This window comes from Tamandua tetradactyla, chromosome 3, assembly GCF_023851605.1.
Source record: "Tamandua tetradactyla isolate mTamTet1 chromosome 3, mTamTet1.pri, whole genome shotgun sequence".
In the NCBI taxonomy this organism is placed as follows: Eukaryota; Metazoa; Chordata; class Mammalia; order Pilosa; family Myrmecophagidae; genus Tamandua; species Tamandua tetradactyla.
The window spans coordinates 190658867-190681482 of record NC_135329.1 but is presented as its reverse complement, the minus strand read 5'-3'; the positions used below and the strand labels follow the sequence as shown (position 1 = coordinate 190681482).

General features: G+C 38.4%; 1 protein-coding gene across 12 annotated transcripts in view; it reads left to right on the top strand.

The window, feature by feature from the left end:
* The window catches only part of FN1 (fibronectin 1), a 64668-nt gene that overhangs the window by 3356 nt on the left and 38696 nt on the right, over window positions 1-22616 (top strand). For all 12 annotated transcript variants that reach the window (XM_077155052.1, XM_077155049.1, XM_077155048.1 and 9 more), the window contains exons 4-19: window positions 651-782; window positions 1737-1874; window positions 3882-4040; window positions 6029-6220; window positions 6929-7108; window positions 7742-7918; window positions 8973-9125; window positions 10388-10516; window positions 11535-11678; window positions 16120-16241; window positions 18454-18634; window positions 18804-18980; window positions 19811-19939; window positions 20035-20124; window positions 21325-21519; window positions 22181-22453. In XM_077155052.1, the coding sequence (XP_077011167.1) occupies window positions 651-782; window positions 1737-1874; window positions 3882-4040; window positions 6029-6220; window positions 6929-7108; window positions 7742-7918; window positions 8973-9125; window positions 10388-10516; window positions 11535-11678; window positions 16120-16241; window positions 18454-18634; window positions 18804-18980; window positions 19811-19939; window positions 20035-20124; window positions 21325-21519; window positions 22181-22453 (2571 nt within the window). The remainder of the gene's footprint in view (window positions 1-650; window positions 783-1736; window positions 1875-3881; window positions 4041-6028; window positions 6221-6928; window positions 7109-7741; window positions 7919-8972; window positions 9126-10387; window positions 10517-11534; window positions 11679-16119; window positions 16242-18453; window positions 18635-18803; window positions 18981-19810; window positions 19940-20034; window positions 20125-21324; window positions 21520-22180; window positions 22454-22616) is intronic.

Sequence of the window (22616 nt, the reverse complement as noted above, 5' to 3'; positions counted from 1 at the left end):
ACAAGTCAGTCACTTATGAATAGGCCTGATTGGTTCTCTCCATACTTAATGCTAGCATTTATCCAAGTTTATTGGTAAATCTCTAGACTCAGTGATACATAGTGTTTATAATCTAGTGGACAGTTCAATCTCTGGATGGGCTATTATGTTAAACTGCCCTGAAAAAGTCCCAGAATTTCCACATATATGTCTACTTGCTTTCCACAAAAAGGACATTCCTATCCTAGGGTAAAATATAAGTTTGCACATTCTTGAAAGCTGTAGTGGCATGCCCAATGTGGCCATTTTATTGGACTAGTCTCAGGGTCAACCAGCTGTGTACGTGTGTCAGCGATGCTTCCCAGCCTTTCTGCTCTGCTTTAGAACCCAATTCCCAGAGCTCTCTCTGGGGAAGAAGGAGTTATGGACCCTTCTATGTCATTCAGATTTCTCTGTGGTTTCCTATTGGGGTTGAGCAAGACATTTAATGGGATTGATCCAAAGCAACCAGGACAGTTAACGTTACCCCTTGTCTCTGATGGGAAAATGGTTCTCTGTGTCTTTACTTTGGCTAACCCTAGGGCCCCATGGATGGAACATGGTGCTTTTCTCTTCTTTTTCAATATTCTCTGCCCCACCCTTTTCTAACATTTGCTTTTTATCTTGAACAGACCGCTGTCATGAAGGGGGTCAGTCCTACAAAATTGGCGACACCTGGAGGAGACCACATGAGACGGGAGGTTACATGTTAGAGTGTGTGTGCCTTGGTAATGGGAAAGGAGAGTGGACCTGCAAGCCCATAGGTGTGTGACTTCTTAGGGATCAATGGGGAGTGGGAGTGCAGAGTTGCAATATTTTGTTGAACCCAAATCACGTGTAAGTGGACAAGAGATCTGAATTTCAATAAAAAAAATAACGAAATGGGAATTTCATTTCAAATAGTGGAATGTTATGTAATGCATATTTTTCTTAAAGGCATTGGTTTAAAAAATACTAACCATATATGGAATATTAGTTTTGTTTCAAAAGTGTAAGGTAGAGATAAAAGATTTAGGAAGAGGTCATTTCTTATAATGTCTGATCTCAGGTTCCTCTTTGATCAAGATAAAAATTATTCAAAAGAAAAAACGGCACTTTAGATGTATTTACTTATTAGAACGCACTACACTTAAACACAAAATGATGTGTTTTGTCATACCTGGCAATATCTTTTCAAAATAAAAATTTTTGTGCTTCTTTTGACTTCAATCCTCAGTTGAATCTTATGGGTGCAAGTCCCAGGGTGTCAAGCTATAAATTTTTACTCTACTTATGCATTGTTCTGTAATTCAGAGGGGTTTTTTCTTATTGCTTTTTTTTTTTTTTTTTTACAGAAATCCAGAGTTTAAATAACTTTCTTGTCATTTAAGGCAATGGTCATTCATAATTAAGATTGGAATTTTGCATAGTCACTCTTCCCACAGTCTGGATACATACATAATAGATTCTTTTCACTTAAAATGCTGGTATGAAGTTTGGGACTAGCTGAAAATATGCAGTCCATGTACTTATTAGGAGAACAGAATTTCTGCCTGCCAACTCAGTTTGAGCTTTCTTTCATTTTGGTTTCTTAGTTACAGGGTGTGCCTTTCTTTTTAAACAGTGCCACTTAAAAAAATGTGACTCCATTTATGTTTACATACTACACTTTAGATTACAGATTGTGTAATTCAAAATAACCGCTTTCCTTCCTGTTTTTCCTTCAAATTTTCAAACAGCTGAGAAATGTTTTGATCACGCTGCGGGGACATCCTATGTGGTTGGAGAAACCTGGGAAAAGCCCTATCAAGGCTGGATGATGGTGGATTGTACTTGTCTGGGAGAAGGCAGTGGACGCATCACCTGTACCTCTAGAAGTATGTTTCAGATCTTTATGTTAAAGGTTAAGATTCCTAGAGAGAATCGTAATGTATTGCCACTTAGAAGTTACCCAGTGAACCACAGTACTTTGGTAACGTTTGGATGCCAAGAAAATTTCCATAAACCAACTTCTGCTTCTTTAGGGAAGACTATGCTTAAAAAATCTTAGGCTATCAGCTACTAAGAAAGAACCTTAGTGTTTGTTCAAATACAGGATTGTGTCATGGACTTGAAGATTAATTGCAGGTGTTTAATCTAAATTATCATCTATTTTTCAAGTATTAAGAAGCAAAGAAATTGTTAAGATAGTACATAAATGCATTTTTGGCATGTGGATGCTATTGACAAGGAATTAGCAAACTCTAAAGTTTTAGGTTTTCTTTTATGGTTTAAGTTTAAAGAAGGCATATTTATAACAGAAACTGATGATAATAAAAAGAATTTATCCTGCATGTTAAAATTATTTTTCCACTCTGAAGTTAAGGATAGCATCCCTTACCCAAAGCTTCTAAGCAACTTATTAGCTCAATGAAAAACCTGGCTTTGGGCATCTTTGCTTATCCTTCTAAGATTGCTGTGAAGTCTTACTTGTTGCCTTAGGGTTTCAAACCTTTTTTTGAAGTTTCAGACTAGTAGCAACTATGTAGCTTGTTGAAGCAAAACTGCCAGTAACTATTGATGTTATGAATAAATTTAAAATCAGGTCTATTTTGAACCTATTGTATCTATCTAGCTGGAAATGTTTAATGATATTAAAGTATTCATCATCCAAATTTCAGTTCTTTGCTTAAAAAAATAAACATAATGCTTTTAAAGTATATCATGGAAATGATAACATTCTGAGCAAATCTTTCCCGGAAACTTTCCAGTTCATTAGATGTTGACACTTGAAAAGTTATGATCATCAGACTTGTACCACTTTATGGTAATATTTTAGCCTAAGACAAATTAGACATTCTACTCAAACTTATAGATTATTCAAAACTTTTCTAATAGTAAGTTGGGAAAAGTTTCTTGAAAAAGTCATTTATTCCATGAAATTCTATAAGCACCTACTTTGTATAAGGTGGTACAGAGATACACAGATGAATTGGGCATAAGCTCAGCCTTCGAGAGTGCCTGCTAAGTCGGGGAGACAAGAAAGCCTTATATATCTATTTATGACCTACAGAAAAAACAATCCTAAGGGCTCCAAGAGCAATACTGAAAATAATGCAATAGAGTAGTTTTAGGTGGGGATTTGGGGAGAGGCTCTAACCAGCAACGTTGTCCTCATGCAGACCCACTTGCACTCTTGTGGCAAATCGGGAGTGTGTGAGTGTATTTGTGTGAACCTACATTGTCTGTTTTTCTCCAACTTCAGTGATTTTCTGATTCACAAAGCAGACCTTCTATACTCACATTGTAGCATATGGGCACAGATGGATTGTACTTTAAATGATCAATTTGCCAGATAATTGAATCCATAGACTAATTTTGTCAGTTAGAAATTAACATTTTACATTAATAATCCTTCTTTCCCATTGGAAAATTAACATTGAGCAATTCAAAAGAAGCCATTTGTTGAGAGTGATTTTTAAATAGATGTTTGGGGGAGAACAGAAGAGAAAATTTTAGTCAAAGAACGTGTTGGTCCCCTGCATTTTTTGCAAAACAAATGAAGAAAGAGGTATTGCTATGTTTTAGAACTGTTGGGGGGCAACTAGGGGAGACACTGTGAGACCTGCTTGTCTCTCTTTATCTTGTTTTCTAAACAAGCTTCCCTAATGAAAGGCAGGTCATACACGGTAATTACTGGAAGAAAACTTGGGAGAGCCCGAGGGAGAAGTGGAACTCGACTAAATCATACCTTTAACAGCTGTGGCACCACTATTGAGTATGAACATAAGAATAATGTGTTCATTTATTACCAAAAAATGGGTTACTAAGCTTTAAATTATGTCATGTCTCTTCTCTTTTTGAAGTTTGAATTGAGCATTTCAGTGCTTTGCTTTCTGTCACAGACAGATGCAATGATCAGGACACTAGGACATCCTATAGAATTGGAGACACCTGGAGCAAGAAGGATAATCGTGGTAACCTGCTCCAGTGCCTCTGCACAGGCAACGGCAGAGGGGAGTGGAAGTGTGAGAGGCACACATCTCTGCAGACCACGTCCACCGGTGAGGCACAGGGCGAGCCGGGGCAGGACCGCGGGGAGGGACTTGGAAAGTATTTCGGCAAATCCGCCTTTCCCTTGAGATGTCACTTGAAGATGATTTTCAGTGTGTCCTATAGTAGCTGAATTAAATTATAGATTGTTATTAAACGTTTTTGAATGTCAAGCTTGAATTCTTAGAGGAAATATAAAATGATAATGGATCGTAGAGTCAAAAATAGTTTTAGTTCTGAGATATAAAGATGAGGTTTAAAAGAATGCCATTGTAAGACAACACAATTTTTTATATGTATGTGTGTGTGTATGTGTAGCTACATGTGTATATAGAACATCCAAAGTGCATTTTAATGGAAATGAAAGTTATAATTAATTATATGATGACTTCTTTCTTATGGTAGAAAAGGGGGATGAAGCACATTTGTTCTTTTTCAAAATAGAATATATTGGCTTGTCCTATCATTCAACTCTCTTGGTAGGGGAAACTGTCCTTTCTGTGTGATTTCCAGGCTCCAGCAAGCTTTTCTACATGTTGGAAAATAAGGCATAATCATTTTCTTCATGTATTGGCATTCAAATTTTGGAAAAAATCAGAAGGGACCTGCAGTTGGGGATGAACGACACAATATCTATTCTTTTTTAAAAACAAGTTGCAATCACTTGTGATAGAAGGAAAAATAAGTCGTTGCATTGTAGCTTCTGTGAGAATCTGAAAAAGAAACTGAACGATGGAGGATATGCCCTTCCTTTTATTACTCTTCCTATATTTTGAGCACATTTTCACTACATGTTGCATGATCCTTGTTTGTTAGACTCTTAGCAGTCATTTAGCTAGAAGCACCAATTGTTTGGATATTCTTCTCTTCAGCGAGTCTCCATCTTGCTCTGAGTGCTTATGAAGGTGAGCAAGCTTAGACTTGAGCATATTTGAGTTATTTGATTTCATCAGTAAGATGCTGTTGACCAAAAATTAAAAAATTAAAAACTACTGGACTAGTTCAAAAAAGTTATTCTTTGTTAAGTGGGAGTAAGCATTTAATAACTGTTAACTATTTCTATCCATATACTGGAAAAGGTTCCATTGTTCACAAGTTTGAGAAATACTGGATTCACCAAAATGGAGCTAATTCCCCAGGGCCTTTACTGTCCTTCGCATTGTGACTCCCCCAAGTGGGCTGGGGGATGAATTAGGTGTTGTGTTTCCAAAAGCTGTTTGACCTCGGACCTTTCCTCTATGAGATGTCTTTGAGTTCTAGTGTTACTCTGAAAGGAAAACTGTGTTGAGTAGATTTTTTTTTAGAAAAAAATACAACAGGATCACAAATAATCCTGGGGAAGAAACAAAAAGTGGAAATAAGGGCAACTTCTAGAAAGCTGTTTGCTGTGTAGGGTAGCCTTGGAGGAGCTCAGAGTTATAGGGCTGGCAAAGCTGCTGGAGAAAGGCAAGGACATATGAAAACAGTGTCAGGAAGACTAGACCAATGCTAGACACACTAATCTTCTGGAAGCTGCTGAGAGAAGAGTGAGGTAGACCATTGCAAGCAAATGGGGAAGCCTAGGGACAGCTCAGAAACATGGTACAGGGCACCTTCGGGAATGATGAAACACAGAGCTAGGTGGGAAATGGCAGGCAGTGAGGCTGGGAGAAAGTGAGGGGTGAAGGTGGTGAGGACGCACAGACCATGAGCCTCTGGAGTGCTTAGGGAGTTGTTGAAGGTATCCGCTCCTTTGAGTGGCAGCATAATGTCTGGGTTTTAGAAATATGACCCCAATAGCTCTAGAAATCTATTAGCTGGAAGGTATAGACCATTTGGGAGATTCTAGTAGAGTCTCTCCAAGGCTGGATGCAAAAGCTAAAGAAAGGAGGGGCCTTTCTTTCCAGTTCCAGGTTATAACAATGTAGATTTCCGAGTGATTGCTATGAGATTCTGAGCTCCTGTCTCCAGAAGGTAGTTAATTGCCCAGCTTTGTGACTTTTCTTTCTCATGCCCCTAGGATCTGGCTCCTTCACGGATGTCCGAACTGCCATTTATCAGCCCCAGCCTCAACCCCCGCCTGCCCCGTATGGTCACTGCATCACAGACAGTGGTGTGATTTACTTGGTGGGGATGCAGTGGCTGAAGACACAAGGAAATAAGAAAATGCTTTGCACTTGCCTGGGCAATGGAGTCAGCTGCCAAGAGACAGGTGTGCATTCTCTTTTCTAAAAACTACTACCGATGACTTCTTTTATATTTTTGACTTTTAAAAGACTCTACCTTCATTTACACACAAAACAAACTGAAATAATGAGACAAGCAAGAAAAGCTTTTAATCTCACCAAAGAACTTTGTATATTTTTTCCCGATCTTTTTAATGTGTGTATTTATTTCTGATAGTGGGAATTAAACTGTTATGTTATCTTATAGATACTCTAAATTTCAAATTTGGGAGCTTTGTGATATAAGCTTCTTTCAGTAGTCTAATGCAGCCCTCTTCTGAGCTGCAAAACTGGTATTAACCACAGCAACAGTAACTGGTACTCTTGAATTTTCCCCTAGAATAATATCATGTATTAATTACTACGGTACACACCTACACATCCTTCCCACATATTTGAGCATCATCCTTAATTCACCTGTATTAAGAGTTTTTCAAATGAAGGAACTGAGGCATGATAGTAGAGGTGGAACAAAGGATGGCAGAATAAGAACTCAGGTGTTGTGCCATCCACAACAGACCTGGCTTTCTGAGAAACACATTGGGTCCATAGTTAAGCGGTTGATCATCTCTACTTAACAGTTTCTATCCTGTGCGGGCACAAGCACAGTCTCACATTTAAACTTTAAATAAGCAGCTATTGATGGGAGGTAAATACAGCTCTACTTACTGAAACTCTTTTGTTTATCCTCGTAGCCATAACTCAGACTTATGGTGGCAATGCAAATGGGGACCCATGTGTCTTACCGTTCACCTACAATGGCAAGACTTTCTACTCCTGTACCACTGAAGGCCGCCAGGATGGACATCTCTGGTGTAGTACGACTTCCAATTATGAGCAAGACCAGAAGTATTCTTTCTGTACAGACCATACCAGTGAGTATTCCCAGGGGAAAGCACAGAAGTAGAGGAAGCTCGTTTCTCATACCCTGTTTTGATATGCCACCAATCTAAGCCATTAATTTGGGGGCTGCACTTTTTGTTTGAGAAGGGTAGTCTAGACCCTTGAGTGTGCTAACTCAGTGGCAGGTGATCCTTCTTGATTCCTCAGCACCCTTGGGAAATGTCACCAAGGGACCCTCCTATTCATTTATTTTGGCACTCTGGGATTATGATTATGATATACTTAAAGATGCATGTATACTAAAATCAGTGGGAAATCCCGCCAAGTTGAAGAAAACACAGGATGGATGCCTGAGCTCTTTTGCTTATTTTTCTGGTTAAAATTATGTTTTATTCAAAGCTATCATTAAATGTTTTTTATTTATTTATTTTTTGGTCTGGGACCCTGAGAGTGAATATGGGATGTAAATCTGTTTTAAAGGTGAAGGGGAATACACTGAGGAAGCTTAAAACTTCATTATCAGATGTTTTTATTCTGAGATAGACACTCTGTGAATTGGCTGCAGAAGCCTGGCTCGCTCAGAACTGTTCTGTAGTAATTCCTTTCTATACATGAAAGTTTCAGTTGGAATCTTTTTCTCCCTATTTTTGTATTGCTCTGGGCAGTTTTGGTTCAGACCCGAGGTGGAAATTCCAACGGTGCCTTGTGCCACTTCCCTTTCCTGTACAACAACCGGAACTACACCGACTGCACTTCTGAGGGCAGGAGGGATAACATGAAATGGTGTGGAACCACCCAGAACTATGATGCTGACCAGAAGTTTGGATTCTGCCCCATGGCTGGTAAGATGAGGTTCTCGGGGACAACCTTTTAGGGAGTAGAGAAGAGTGTTCTGGGTTACTGTCATTTTAACTACTGAAGCTTAGTTTTGAGACAACAGAAAATTTTATATAAATCTTTCTCTCTCTAAAAATATATCACATATATAAGATTATATAACAATTATTTATATAACTTTAAAATCCCAACAAAATCATTTAATGTCCAAAAATATATAAATATAGTGAAAACACTCTTAAAGTCTGGGATTATAAATTTTGTATGTATCCATCAGCATCCAACTGAGTAGCCTAAGACACTTTTAATATCTAACTAACTGCTCTAGTCATGGATCTCCCCTATTAGCACATGATTTTGGATTGGCTAATATAACCTCTATCACTTATTACATATTAAAACGACAAAACTTTATGCTTTACCACAAGAAAGGAATCTCTTTTAAAAAAAAAAGTCCAGATCATATGAATGAAGAAAGAGGAACCAATATCTTTTATTTGACTTTTAATTTTAAGAACCCCATAAATTGCATTTTCTACTAGTAGAACCAAGAATCTTTATACTCTGGATTGTCAGGTATGAATACAAGGTATCTAAACATAAGAAGGAAGTGTCTTACATTTATTTCTCTCATTTCAATGAAAGAAAATGTTGAGTTTAAAAGGAAAAAGCACTTTTGTTTGCAATCCTATACCCCTCCATGTGGTTTCCCTTTGAGCCAGAATAAACTGGGACTAAGAAACATTACAGGGCACTAGTCAGATCCAGTCTGCTAGAACCATGTGCACCCATTGTGTGAATGTGTATGTCTTAGCAGAGTTTATCACCCCAAAACCATTCCTATAATTATCCTCCTACAAGATCCCCCACTTTGGACTGTGTTTTCTTTCTTTGGGGTTCACCACTCTAAACCTCCAGATAGCAGCACTTAGATTTCTTTGAAGTACACAAGCTTCTTTCCAAGTAAGAGTCCTTAAGGCTGACCAAACTGGACTTTGATAATATTGCATACCTTTTTTAGACTTTGTGATTATTTATTTCTGGTCCATTCCCAAACAGCCCACGAGGAAGTCTGCACCACCAATGAAGGGGTCATGTATCGTATTGGAGACCAATGGGATAAACAACATGATATGGGCCACATGATGAGATGCACTTGTGTTGGGAATGGTCGTGGGGAATGGACTTGCGTTGCCTACTCCCAGCTCCGAGGTATGTTTGCTTATTGATGAGAACACTGGAGAGGCCAAAGAGGACAGAGGCAGACTTTTATGTGCAAAAGTTGGGCTTTGCTAAAAGCAGGGGAAGAAATATGCAAAGACACTCCCTTAGTGTGCTGTATTGGATGAGTTTAACATTTCAAGCAGCCAGTTAAGGAAAGCTGGCACAGCAGTTCCAAGATTCTGGAACATTCCCAGGGTGTAAATACTCAGACTGAGCCAAAAAAGATGACTTCAAAGGCGAAAACACAAATATTCAATCCTTTCAACTCTAGGTTATCTCGCTGTAGACCTATCTTGAAAAGGTTGGATCATTTCTGTAAAGAAAAAGACTTTGCTATTCTTAAATCAAATCCTTACAGATCTGAGTTTAAGAAATCAAATACATAGAGCGATGAATCCCCTGGGTTCAGTCCAGATTTCCTCCTCTGGAGCCAGGTGTACATAAGGAGGTGTGGATTGATAAATAGCATTTTAGTTTTTCATTTATTTGATTTGAAAAGTAATATTAAGTAGAACTGTGAGCTAACGAATAGTCGTGCAGCTGATGTGTAGACATTGGCATGGACTTGCTCTCCTTTTGTGGTGTCCAGTGGTACACAATCCAGGAGTCATGATCATAACATATCAGGTCAAGAGGCCATAAAGAGCAACTGCTTCATTTTACAGAGGAAAAAACTGAGACTTGAAGAAGAAAAGTGATTTTCTCAGGATCTATCTGTGATTTAGGAATGGGATTAGCCTAATCTTCTTTTTAACTTCAAGGGCCTCATAGCTTTCATTTTTCCCCCCAAATCCAAATATCTGCCCCTTATTCCAGGGCCAGACCACCACACCATGCTGGGTGCTATATAAATGTGTTTATTCTTCTCCCAGTTTACCATAGCAAGTAGAGAATTAAAGGAAATTATCAACTGAGTGAGAACTTTTCAGAAAGGAAGAAGTATTTGCTCAAGAGTTGGCTTTTTACAAAAAGGTATACTTGATAATATTCTGCAGTTGTCTGTACAGTACATACAGTAGCCTCTGACATTTACACATTTATAAGGTGGAGAAATTTCTTTTTTATAAAAGTTGTATTACTTGCTAAGCTTTGAAAAAATGTGCTCCTTCTATATTAGTAGGAAAGTTATTTGAGTGGAAGTGGTTGATAATGAAACGGAAGGAACTGTCTGCTTTTACAAGAATAACTTCTTTTATTTCATCAGTGAGACTTTAAAAAGTTCTCCACCCATTCTGCTGTTTCCGAAACAGATCAGTGCATTGTTGATGACATCACTTATAATGTGAATGACACGTTCCACAAGCGTCATGAAGAAGGACACATGCTGAACTGTACTTGCTTTGGTCAGGGCCGAGGCAGATGGAAGTGTGACCCTGTTGGTGAGCAGCCCTTTCTCCTCAGAAGGATTTGGGTGCTTAGAACAGTTAGCAGGTTTCAAAAAAAGGGAGAGCTTTTTGATACTACGTGACTGAAATTGGCTTCAGATTTCGGTCAGTGGCTTGCAGAGAGCTTTACAAAGACTTCTCTCTCATTGTGGCTTGAAATATGATCTTGATATTAGTGCCCATCTATTTTTGCTGAATTTAATGACAAAGGTAGGTTAATTTTAATTGAATGAAATTAGTTCTTTGGTTTTAAATTGCCAAGATTTTCCGTGTTATGAAAGAAACTCTTCTTGACTGACTGTGCAATAACAGTCAGCCAGTAAATACTTCTCTTCAAAGTCCTACGATTTTCTTGGTTACCCTTTATAATAGATATGAGCAAATAGCAAAGGTTGAGCCTTAAAAGATCTGTGCTACCAGCACTGCAAAGTTTAAGATAATCCATTAATATTCCTTTACTGAAAGAGGCAGTTTGCTCACTAAGAAAACAAGTCCTGTCAATTGATAAGATCTGTTTGTTTGACCTGAGATTGCCAAACCCAAGAGAGAAGCCTGGGAGATTTTCTTAGAAGCTGCTCAGCAAGTACTCAAATCTAATTCATTCCGTTACATGCAGAATTAATTCCGCCCAAATTTGAGGAAATCTACAAAGTAAAATTATTGTAATTTTCCCCCTTGATATTCAAATGGTAGACCAGTCACATTAATTTGGGTTAGACTATAATATCTGATTTATTCTTCTCTCAAATTAATATTTGGAATGTCAAAAAATATTGAAATCTAAATCTTCACATTTAGAAATGTTATCCTTTTAGTACACATATTTTCTTCCCAATGAGGACTTTTTACTTCACCTGGAAGGTAAAAGATGTGTACAGAATATTTTTTTAACTGCAAATATATGTAAGGATAGTTGCACATTTTTATTCAAACTAAATAGTGATGCACGGAAATGAAATGTATAGCTTTAGGGTCTTCAGAGCTGCTTATTTTTCACTTGTATTTATTTTAGACCAATGCCAGGATTCAGAGACCAGAACATTTTATCAAATTGGAGACTCGTGGGAGAAGCATGTTCATGGTGTCAGGTACCAGTGCTACTGTTATGGCCGTGGCATTGGGGAATGGCATTGCCAACCTTTGCAGACCTATCCAGGTAAATAGCTTTATTACTGCAAATTGAGAACTATAGACTGACTTGTAAAAACTGAGTAGCTTCAGTGTTTGTCAATATTCAGTTGTCTAAGTTGGGATCTCCTCTTTTCCCATCCTTGTCTTATGTCACTATCTACTACTCAATCAGATTTTTACCTAGAAAGATTTTCCTTTCTCTACTCAAGGGTGTGGAAAGTTATGAAAATGTGTCTGTATATACTTTTGTTTCTAACATTTTATTAGGTTAAACCATTCCAGTTTTAACCTCACGTTCGCACCTCTATTACATAGTCAGAGACCATGGAGTCAAAGATTGGGTTGTTTTATATTATGGTTCTCAAAAAGAAGTTGCATAGAGAAAACTTATATAAAATACAGCATAAGGTATGGGTTCATTCAACATTTCATGTAGGCCTCTTTGAGTGTCAAAATGTTCATTCGTTTGATCAGTTGGAGGCTGGAACCAAGCACCCGGGGTCAAGTATTGAGTAACTTGGTCGGTTCTCTGCCCACACAGTTCAAACACTCTCCAAAGTTTATTTCTGTGTTTTTTAAGGTCATAAGGACATAATGCCCTGCTGTAGGTATTACTAATTCACATCAAGAAAAAAAACCTTTGAATTTAGTTTTCATAATTTTAATTTTAATAATCAATGATTAACTCTAATAAAATATTTTAAATATGAAAGTCTTATTTCGGGGCATCAGTTATTTGAGCAACTACTGAAATGCAAAGCCTCCTAGACCACTGCCAACTTCAGACTTCAAACATGGCCTACATTCAGAAACAAAAAGAGAGATTTTAAAGACCTCAGAATCTGCCCATAGCAGAAATTAGAATTAAGTTAACTAACATCCTCCATAGTGTGCCAGGAGATTCACTAGTATAGAGAACAAGAGATCAAAAACCTGGTCAAGGGTTAGCCAAGGCATGAGACCCGTCTCTGTATATACTGCCAAGGAGATTAATGACCAGCTCCCCACTCCCATGTCCTTATCTGTAAAACGGGGTAGATTACAGTTTTAAAGTTCCTTTAAAGTTCCTTCCAACACTAACACTCTAACAGCCTATGGTTCTAAATGTCAATCATCCAGATGCACCCTCTTCTCCACCCATGAAGTAAGGGACTCCCTGCTCTCTGCAACCCTCAGACACTGTTGTCCGCTGCTGAAGGTGCTTTTAGTTTAGCAAGCTCAAAGAATGGATTAATTTACCTCTTAATTTGCATTTACTAGTGGATTTGGGTGTTGGAGTAACTTAAAATGATTTTTTTTATTTGAAAGTTTTTGTCTTGAATCTGATTGCAGAATATTCTAAGTTCAGAAAGTATATAGTCTGTTTTTCTTCCTTTTTTTTTTAAGAATAGAAACTTCTAAACAAATGCCGTCTAATTTTAATTTAGGATTGTTTTGGGCATGGCAATTCATTGGAAATGATCTCCTCCTTTTTTCTCTCTCTCTCTTAAAGTAAGCCTATCCACAGAGCTCCTTGTTGGAAGCATTTACGTGGACATGGCAGAGATGAAAGCTGGATAAGGAAGAGTCCTCCAGTGTTGGAGACTGAAGTGTAGACTTTGATCTTACTCTCTAAAGGGGGTAACCGCAAGAGACCCCTGGGCAGAAAGGAGATTTAGGGAGGAAAGAGTGTGGCATTCGTTGCCCCTCAGATCTGCAATTTGATGCTTTTCTGTATGTCCGGTTCGCTCAATGGTTCAATCCGAGAGTGAGAATTGGACAGCCTGGGAACAACAAAGGAAGAACAGATTACCAGCAGAGTGTCTCTGAGCCCTGCCCTGTTTTGTTCTTCTTACTGATTACTTGGTAGCGTTGTTCAAACTAACAGAAGATAAGAGGTGTTTGACTTGTCAATAAGCAACTAGGAGAACACAGATCTCAGCAAATTCAATAGAGAAAATAAGGACAGAGTTGAACTCATAAATGTTTAACTTCCCCAGGTTCACCATTATGGGACGTTTTTCATTTTGGCCTGATTGAAACTGGTTTTAAGAGTATAGCCATTGTATCATATCTTTACTTAATTTTGTTGTTAGTCTGATCATGCAGAATAAGAGAGGGAGTAAAAATTTCTCAGTAGTGAGTCGTTGCCAGCATAAGTCAGTTGGGTTAATGTAGACAGTTATACCAGGGCAATGTGACGGTGGCTCAATGGCAGAGTTCTTGCCTGCCATGCCAGGTTTGATTCCCAGTGTCTGTCCATGTTTGAAAAAAAAGCTATACCAACTAATCAGTACCAAAGGGATTATCAAAAATTTATATCCAAATAATGTAAATGATGCCAGGATTTTCAGCCTTCTTGTTTTCAAATTAAATGTAGTATAAGGTGGAGTAGAGCCAGAATAGAAAATTAATTGACACAGTATCTTTAGTTTTAAAATAAGAATGTGTTAACTGCATCAGACCCCCCGTTGCTGTTTGGTGAAGTTCCCTTAAAGCCAGACAAGGTGGGCTATGGTATAAGCCTCAATTTTAAAACACACAATTTCAGACTAGTGCATGAAGTCTTAATAAAGAACACAAACTTCTACAGTTTTGCTCCATCACTTTTAACTGGGGTATAAACCACTGGCAGCCTTTTTTCTTTTCTTTTCCCTTCCTTTTATTCTCCTCCTTGTGGGCACAGGAGAGTGGTTACACTTAAAGAGAGGAAAGGTCCTTTGTGTTGTCTCTGTAACATTTAATCTTCATAGACACTTATCATAAACTTTTCCCCTTCAAAATCATGATTGACAAACGAAATAAAATGCCCAACAGGTTTCTCTTTACCTGAGGAAATTATAGCAGGGTTTCTTAAAAAGATAAATATTTAAACAAATTTATACCAATTATCATAAATTATTTAAGGGCATAGTATTCCTATGTTTACACATTTACATGGAAGTACTTTAAATAGTCACATTTCTAAAATTTAATCTCGATATTTGTCTTTGAAAACTTATTTACATTTATGAGGATTTCATGATCACAAGGGGTGATTCAAAGACGGACATGAAGTTGACTTCTGCCAACTGAATTAAATAAACATCCTGCTGTGTTCTGTGGATACTCTTTAGAATGGAAAACCAAGGATTTTATACATGAGCTCTGGCATTCATGTGGCTGGGAAATATGTGTGTCAAATGAAACTTAGATTCAAAGAATATTTCTGTTAATCTTCAACCAATTTTGAATTAGTCCCAGAGTTGGAGTATATTATTCTAGAATTTTGAGTTCACATAGATATGCAAGATATATATTTGTTCTGCTACAGAAAACTTTGTTTTCAAAGAGTGTTTAGCCTAAAATCATTTAGTTTGAAAATCGATGTTTTTTTTTCCTTAGCAGCCTTCAGAAAATGTAAATCTGTTAATAATCTGATGAAGTGCTTTAGTAAATAGGGCAAAATTTCTGTCTGACAGAGTGGCAGTTAGAAATTCTTGGAAAGATTATTTCAAGGAAGTTTATTTTTATTTCTGCTAAGTTGAAAGTTGACTGATTTCATTTAAAAAAAAGGCAATGATTAGAAAAAAAGACAGTCTTCTGTTCTGCAAGCATAAATTCTCTAACTATTTCATTCCAATCCTAAATGGATTATAGCTATTAAGGAATTGAGTTCATGCCCTTTATTTTGTTTTTCTTTTTATAGAACCATAACCCTACCTAAAATTTTGTTGGTAACAGCCACACACATCAACATGGGAAATAATGAATTTAGTATATACCTTATAACGTCATATCAACTAATAGCTGCTTTTGGAAAAAAGTTTAGCCTCAATTATTTAATCAATCAATGGGTATGGGTTTAGATTATAATTCTTAAATCAAATTGAAATGAGAATTTTTTTCCCGAACTGATACAATGCTTTGATGAGAAAAAAGAAACTTAATTGTTACCTTAGTCTAAGATTGTATCCCACTTGGAAATGTGCTTGATTTACATGATATCATATGGCTTTTGCAATGTTGTTTCCTTCTTGGACAGTAAATCCAGTTCTTGATAAAAGCCTCCGCCAATTAAAATCTGCTTCAGAAGAAGCTTAATGTACTACGTAAGAAAAGTTGCATTCTGTATTGTGCTGTTTGTGTCAGGGTAACTAACAGTATTTCACAATTTTCTCACAATTCTTACTTTGAAAATGGAGGAGAGGAAAACAAGCGAAGACATTTTTCTTAAAACCCTTTTATTTTGTTTTCATTTGCTTAAGATATAAGCAAATTCTATTTGCATTTGCATTCACGTGAAAGATGATTTATTCAGCTAACATAGGATTTATTGAGTTGAATTCAGTGTGTGAAAAAATTAAACTGATCTCACAAAATGTTTATTATACTCACATTGAATGATGAGCAAAACTGTTTTTAATGGTGGCCAGCCATAGACACTAAATTTTAAGTTCAAGTGAGTAAGTACCCAAGATAACCAAATCCTACACCCGTGTTTTCAGGCACAACGGGTCCTGTCCAGGTAATCATCACTGAAGGCCCCAGCCAGCCCAACTCTCACCCCATCCAGTGGAATGCACCGGAGCCATCGCACATTTCCAAATATATTCTCAGGTGGAAACCTGTGAGTACCCCTCCCAGAAACCTGGAACACTAAGTTGCCTACTTTGGAGAATTCTGAGGACTTTATTTTTTTTTTTTTTCACCTTTTGAGCCAACAGATCTTATGAACTATTCTTATGGCAGTGATATGTGTTTGGTGACCCACCAATCTGTAGTCAAGCTAATTAACATATATTAGCTTTTTTGCTATTTAGAAGACGTTAGCTCTTTATCTAACAAAGATTTTCTAGCAGGACTTAGAAATTACGATGCTTAGAATTATTCTTGCCTAATGTGGAAAGAGAATCTAAAATTTTTTGTGAATCTTATAACTCCATCAAAGGAAAAAATTAATGGCAGCATTTCTATGATTTGAAAAAAGATGGCTAAATTAATAGCTTTCTCTTGGTTTGCTTTTTAAGCAATCATTTCTTAAAACCTCATTTTTGATACTTGTTTTACAGTTATTTAGATAGATGGTAAAGATGATGAGAGGGAAGTAGATGATGATAATTGGCTTAATTGAAAAATGAGCCTTGTGATTTTTTTTTTATAAGAAGTGATTTGAAATTGAGGAAATCATATTAAAAGGACATTTGTCTATTAAGTTTTAATTTCTCTTACCCTCATAAACCTTTTCTGGTATGTCTGTAAAGTTCATGACTCATAATTTGAGAAACTCTCTTTTAATCATAGAAGAAAAGTGTCCATTTTTAAGTCTCAGTTACTGAGTTCCAGCAATTAAAAATAAAAAAACCTATGGCCAACTCATACAGTTGCACTTAACCTCTTTAGGAAAAATTCCAGCTGTTGGGCTCATGCTTTTTCTTCTTTCACCCTCATTAGTAATTTGCATAGTCAATTTCAGAACGTAGCGTCTAGTGATGGGATCGATGAATCTTCCTTCCAACAACTTCTGGGTTCTCATCCTTTCATCTCATCACCAATTTTGTTCACTTGAATCTTAACTCTGAATTATTATTAGGAGACCTCTATAATAGGAAACACATCATTATATAGGTAGGTGTAACACATACACTGAATTGCAAGGTCTTGGAGTGGCAATGATGAATTTCTTTAAGGTTTTTAACAATTAAAAAGTTTCCAGTTTTTCCCTAATGTATGCCACCTGAAAGCTTATTTTTTTGGTACTTTCTATTGATAGATAGAAAAGGTCCATTTTTAATAAAAGCCCTGTCTCTCAAACAGAGCAAAGTATAAAGACTAATTTGAATTTTTTTTTACTGTGTGTTTGAGTTAAAGATTTAAATGCACAGTGTACTAGGATCACTCTTATGTATTCCAAAAAATATAAATAGACACTTGAAGAGCTATTTGATGTGAATTATTTGAGGAACACAGTTGATTTAGATATATATTTTTAAATCTTAGAGCGTTAAAAACACGTTTTGCCTTGTATTGGTTTAACATATTTACACTTAAAAGGCGCTCTCTTCTTTGAAGTGAGGGTGTTTCTTTTCCACACGTTTTATGGCAGTAAGTTTTGTGATTCATGACATATTAATGAGGTTGGACAGGATATGAAAATGTAAACTGGAAGCAAAAGATTAAATAAACAAAATCTCATTCTTCTGCAGTCTTGCCCAAAGTTGGTTAGCCACTTTTGGTGGGGTAGTTTGTATCGAAGAATGAGTCATAAAGCCAGACCAATTGAGCCTTGTATGAGATGGCGCCAGGGACTAAATCATGAAACAGCAGTATGTCTTCGCATTTTTCAGCAAGGCAAGCAACTCGAATTGTATACCACTAAGTTAGAAGATAGAATATTTGACCTTCTCGGTATTCATTCTAGAAACGAAAAAATGGGGAGAGATGAAATTCATGTACACCACATCATGTTACTGATATTAAATAATTAGTCTGATTAAATAGAAGTGTTCCCAGCACCTGCTGTATAGCCTCAAGCTCGTCTGTTACCCCTCTGTTTCTTCACCTGTGAAAGGGGCAATATCATGAGGATTAAATGGAGAGTGCAAGTAAAACACAGAGCGTGTCACATTGTAAGCTCTTAATACATTCCCTATCATAATAATCATTAATATTAACAAATTCTGCTGCAGTTGCAAGAGCTGAGTCCAGTCCCTCCCTGTTTCCCTCCAGAATGGAGCTGCGTCGTTCCCTCGTTCTCCTTTGCAGATTACTGAATACCATCTGTGTATTCTCATGCTTGTGAATATTAGTGTGATTTTTTTTTTTTTAATTTAATTTTTTAGAAAAATACTCCAGGCCGGTGGAAGGAAGCTACCATTCCAGGCCACTTAAACTCGTACACCATCAAAGGCCTGACGCCAGGCATGATATATGAGGGGCAGCTCATCAGCGTCCAGCACTACGGCACAAGACAGGTGACGCGCTTCGACTTCACCACCACCAGCACAAGCCCACCGGTGACCAGTACGTGCCCCGGCTGTCCCCATGTATCTCCTGCATTTCTCAGAGTCGAGCTCTCCTTAGGAAGCGCTTTCCTACTTATTCTTCTGGGAAAACAGTGACACTCTGCAGATGAGGGGAGTACATTTTCTGGAGGGTTGAAGGCTCACTTTTCCTTTCACTGACTCTCCAGGCAACACGGTGACAGGAGAGACCACACCCCTTTCTCCTGTTGTGGCCACATCTGAGTCGGTGACAGAAATCACAGCCAGCAGCTTTGTGGTCTCGTGGGTCACAGCCTCAGACACTGTGTCGGGATTCCGGGTGGAATACGAGCTGAGCGAGGAGGGAGATGAGCCACAGTACCTTGGTGAGTTAAGTGTGCAGCTCACGACGCATCTAAAGTGGGAGCTGGTGAACCCTCCTTGGCAGGGACGTCCAGGAAGGTGGGCTGTGTGGTTTGGAACTAATTGGTGGCTCGGACGGTGAACATTCAGACCTTGGGTTTGTGAAAGGGTGGGAAGGCATGGACCCTTTCTAGAACTCAGCTGGGTTTTTCTGGAACCACTGTCACATTTCTCTGGCTTCCGATTAAGCTGCGTTGTGTGTTTGCCTGGGCATAGGTTCTACGACCGACGCTGTTATCTTTATGGAATTGCCAGTGTGAGGACTACAGCTGAAAATTTTAGCTTTTTCAGGCATTCATTCATGCTTTTCAATTCTCATGGTTGGAGGCCTTTTAAAAACCTTATCGAAATATAACATACATACCGAATAGTGCAAAAATCACAAATCTACCATATGCTGAATTCTTGTAAGGCAAGCAGGGCCATGCGACTGGTGCCTGGATTGAGCAAAAGAATATCCACCCCCCCATGCCCCATCACCCCTCCCCACCAATGACCTGTCTCCTGACTTCTAATTACAGTGCGTAATTTTTTTAAACTTGGGGAGGGAATAGGAAATATATATATATTTAGTCAAAAATTTAGAAAATGCAAAAAAAAAAACAGAAAAAAGAAGAAGAAAACAAATTATTCCATAATGGCGTGCTATTTACTGGGCATCCATGATACATCGCCTAAAGTCTTTTTTCCCCCCTTGGATATATAGCTTTTAAAAATAGCCTTCTTACAGACTGTGAAGTCACTGGATGCATTGACTTGATCTGATCACTCATGTTTCCTTTTTATTTCAAAGATCTTCCAAGCACGGCCACTTCTGTGAACATCCCTGACCTGCTTCCAGGCCGAAAATACATCGTAAATGTCTATCAAATATCTGAAGAAGGAGAACAGAGTTTGATTTTGTCCACTTCCCAGACAACAGGTACACGTGGACTTTGGGGTGGTGTCAAAAGAATCTTTTCTGGACATCATGGGCCTAGAGCAAAGGTTTTCCTCATTCCTTCCTTTCTTCATTAGCACCTGATGCCCCGCCTGACCCCACCGTGGACCAGGTTGATGACACCTCGATTGTTGTTTCCTGGAGCCGGCCACAGGCCCCCATCACAGGTCAGCTTGGCCTCCTCTTCTTTGGCTGCCATGTTCATCTCTTTTTTTGTGTGTGTGGGGGGAAGGAAATTGATTCTTTATTTGAAATAATGCATATTATTTTTATGATACTTTATTGTTTATAAAAATTCTTGAATATCTCTTTGATTCTCAGACTATACCAGTGGGTAAACAGGGCAAGTCTTATCTCCATTTTAAATATAATAGAATTGAATCAAAGACTTTAAATCTCTTTATCTCACAGTCACCTCTGCTGGTGAATGGCAAAACCAGTGCTAGGCTCTGCTGGGATCATGGCAGATGGGCTCACTGATAAATATTTCTAGGTCATGCCTTCTTATATTTCCTTGTAGCATGTATTAAAGCTGATATATTCAACTGTATTGCCATGTTCATCTTGATGGCAGAGGGAGCAAGGGAACAGAGTCTGAATTTTGGACCAGCAGATTGCTTTAAATTCCCCATATAATGGTTGCAGTATAGTAGAGACTTGTAATACTAATTAAGAATGGGGTTATTTTCAAGTCTCACAGCCTTTCTTATGGATCATTTCCCTGCTAATCAATTTCATCTACACCCTACACATACATACACACACACACACGTACTACAACACAACACACACACAATCTCTAAAGCCAGCTCGTCAGTTGTAACATTCCCATGGCGGAAGGGGGTAATTTTTCTGAAAATCTTGCTCTCAGAGTTATTCTTAAAGAAGTAGCCGAGTTGCCTTCTTAGCTCATTAAGTGGCTCAACTGTCTCATCGCTGAAGTTCCTACAAGATACGATAATGGGGAAAGGGTGCCCTCCTGTCCCTACAGTTCAATGTTTCCATTGCCAGAGCTCAAAGAGGAGAAATCAGTTTGACATGAATATTTTCACATTATAGTTCCTCCAACATTTATGAAGGATCTCTGAGTTTTAAAGATTATATTTATGTACATAATCTTTAAATATATAATGAAACCTCATATATTAATGAGGTTTGCATGACCTTTTTATTTTATCTTGGTGCTGAGATAAAATGTGCAAAGAAGTGGCAACAGCGAAAGAGTAGAAAGAATAACCAGTTCTTTAACTAAATAAGCAAGATGCTGAAGGCTGTTAGGCGAAAAGAGGGATGGGGGTGGATTTATGGTTTTTACTAACTTCTATTTCATAAAACAGTACGCCTTCTTTTTTCTCATGAACCTGCAGGATACAAAGTTGTCTATACACCATCGATTGAAGGTGGTAGCACAGAACTCAACCTTCCCGAAACAGCCAATTCCGTCACCCTCAGCGACTTGCAGCCAGGTGTTCAGTATAACATCACTATCTATGCTGTGGAAGAAAACCAGGAAAGTACTCCTGTTTTCATCCAACAGGAAACCACTGGTGACCCACGTCCAGGTAACCTGACACTTCCTCTCATGTCTTGTCTCTTAGGGCTTAGCTAGGTAACGTTTTCGGCCTCCACTGGAAGCCTGTGTCCACTGTGAGGGGAGGACTAGAAGTGTAGGACCAAAGGATGATCCCTGAGACAGCAGGTCCCATGTGCAAGGAAGCTTATGGATTAGTTCATCCTTAAACTTAGGAAATTTGGCTGAATAGCCACACTATAGATTAACTTATCAAAGCCCAGCTATTAGCCTTCCTGATTAAAAACTGACAACAAAAAATCTTCATAGTTTTCTCCAGAGGCTTAAAAGTAAATTCATCTGTTGCTTTTACGTATTACAAAATGTTTCAGTAAAATGCAAACAAACCTTCACTTCCTTTCTCTGATCATCATAATGGATTTTTTTGGTGTGTTTTTAACCTCCATATATACATGCGCTGAGAACTCCTCAGCTTACCTACTAGCTTAAATAAAAGCTTCCAACGCAAGCAGTATAGCAGACCCACAAAAGCAGATTTCAGAAAAGTATGCTTTCTCCCCAAGAGACCAAATGCGGCATTGCTCAGAATTCAGAGGCTCTATGGACACCTGACACGTCAGGATACTGTTTGTTTTTTTAAAAAAATTACGTTCAGCGCGACTTGCGATTGACCGGTTGACTCTTCTTTTTAGATAAAGTCCCCCCACCCACTGACCTGCAGTTTGTGGAAGTGACAGATGTGAAGGTCACCATCATGTGGACGCCGCCCCAGAGCCCGGTGACCGGTTACCGCGTGGACGTCATCCCCGTCAGCCTGCCTGGGGATCACGGGCAGAGGCTGCCCGTCAGCAGGAGCACCTTCGCAGAGATCACTGGGCTGTCCCCCGGGGTCACCTATTACTTCAAAGTCTTCGCTGTGAACCACGGGAGGGAGAGCAAGCCCCTGACCGCACAGCAGACCACCAGTACGTGCCGCTCCTGACCTCACACCCCCCACTTCCCACCCACTGCAAGCAGGCAGCGTGCCATTTATGGCTGGGTTTACAGCTCACAAATAGGAGCACATCGTTATGCAGTCGATGAAAAATGCGCTTAAAATTTTAAGCAAAACCCAGACTCGTTCCATGC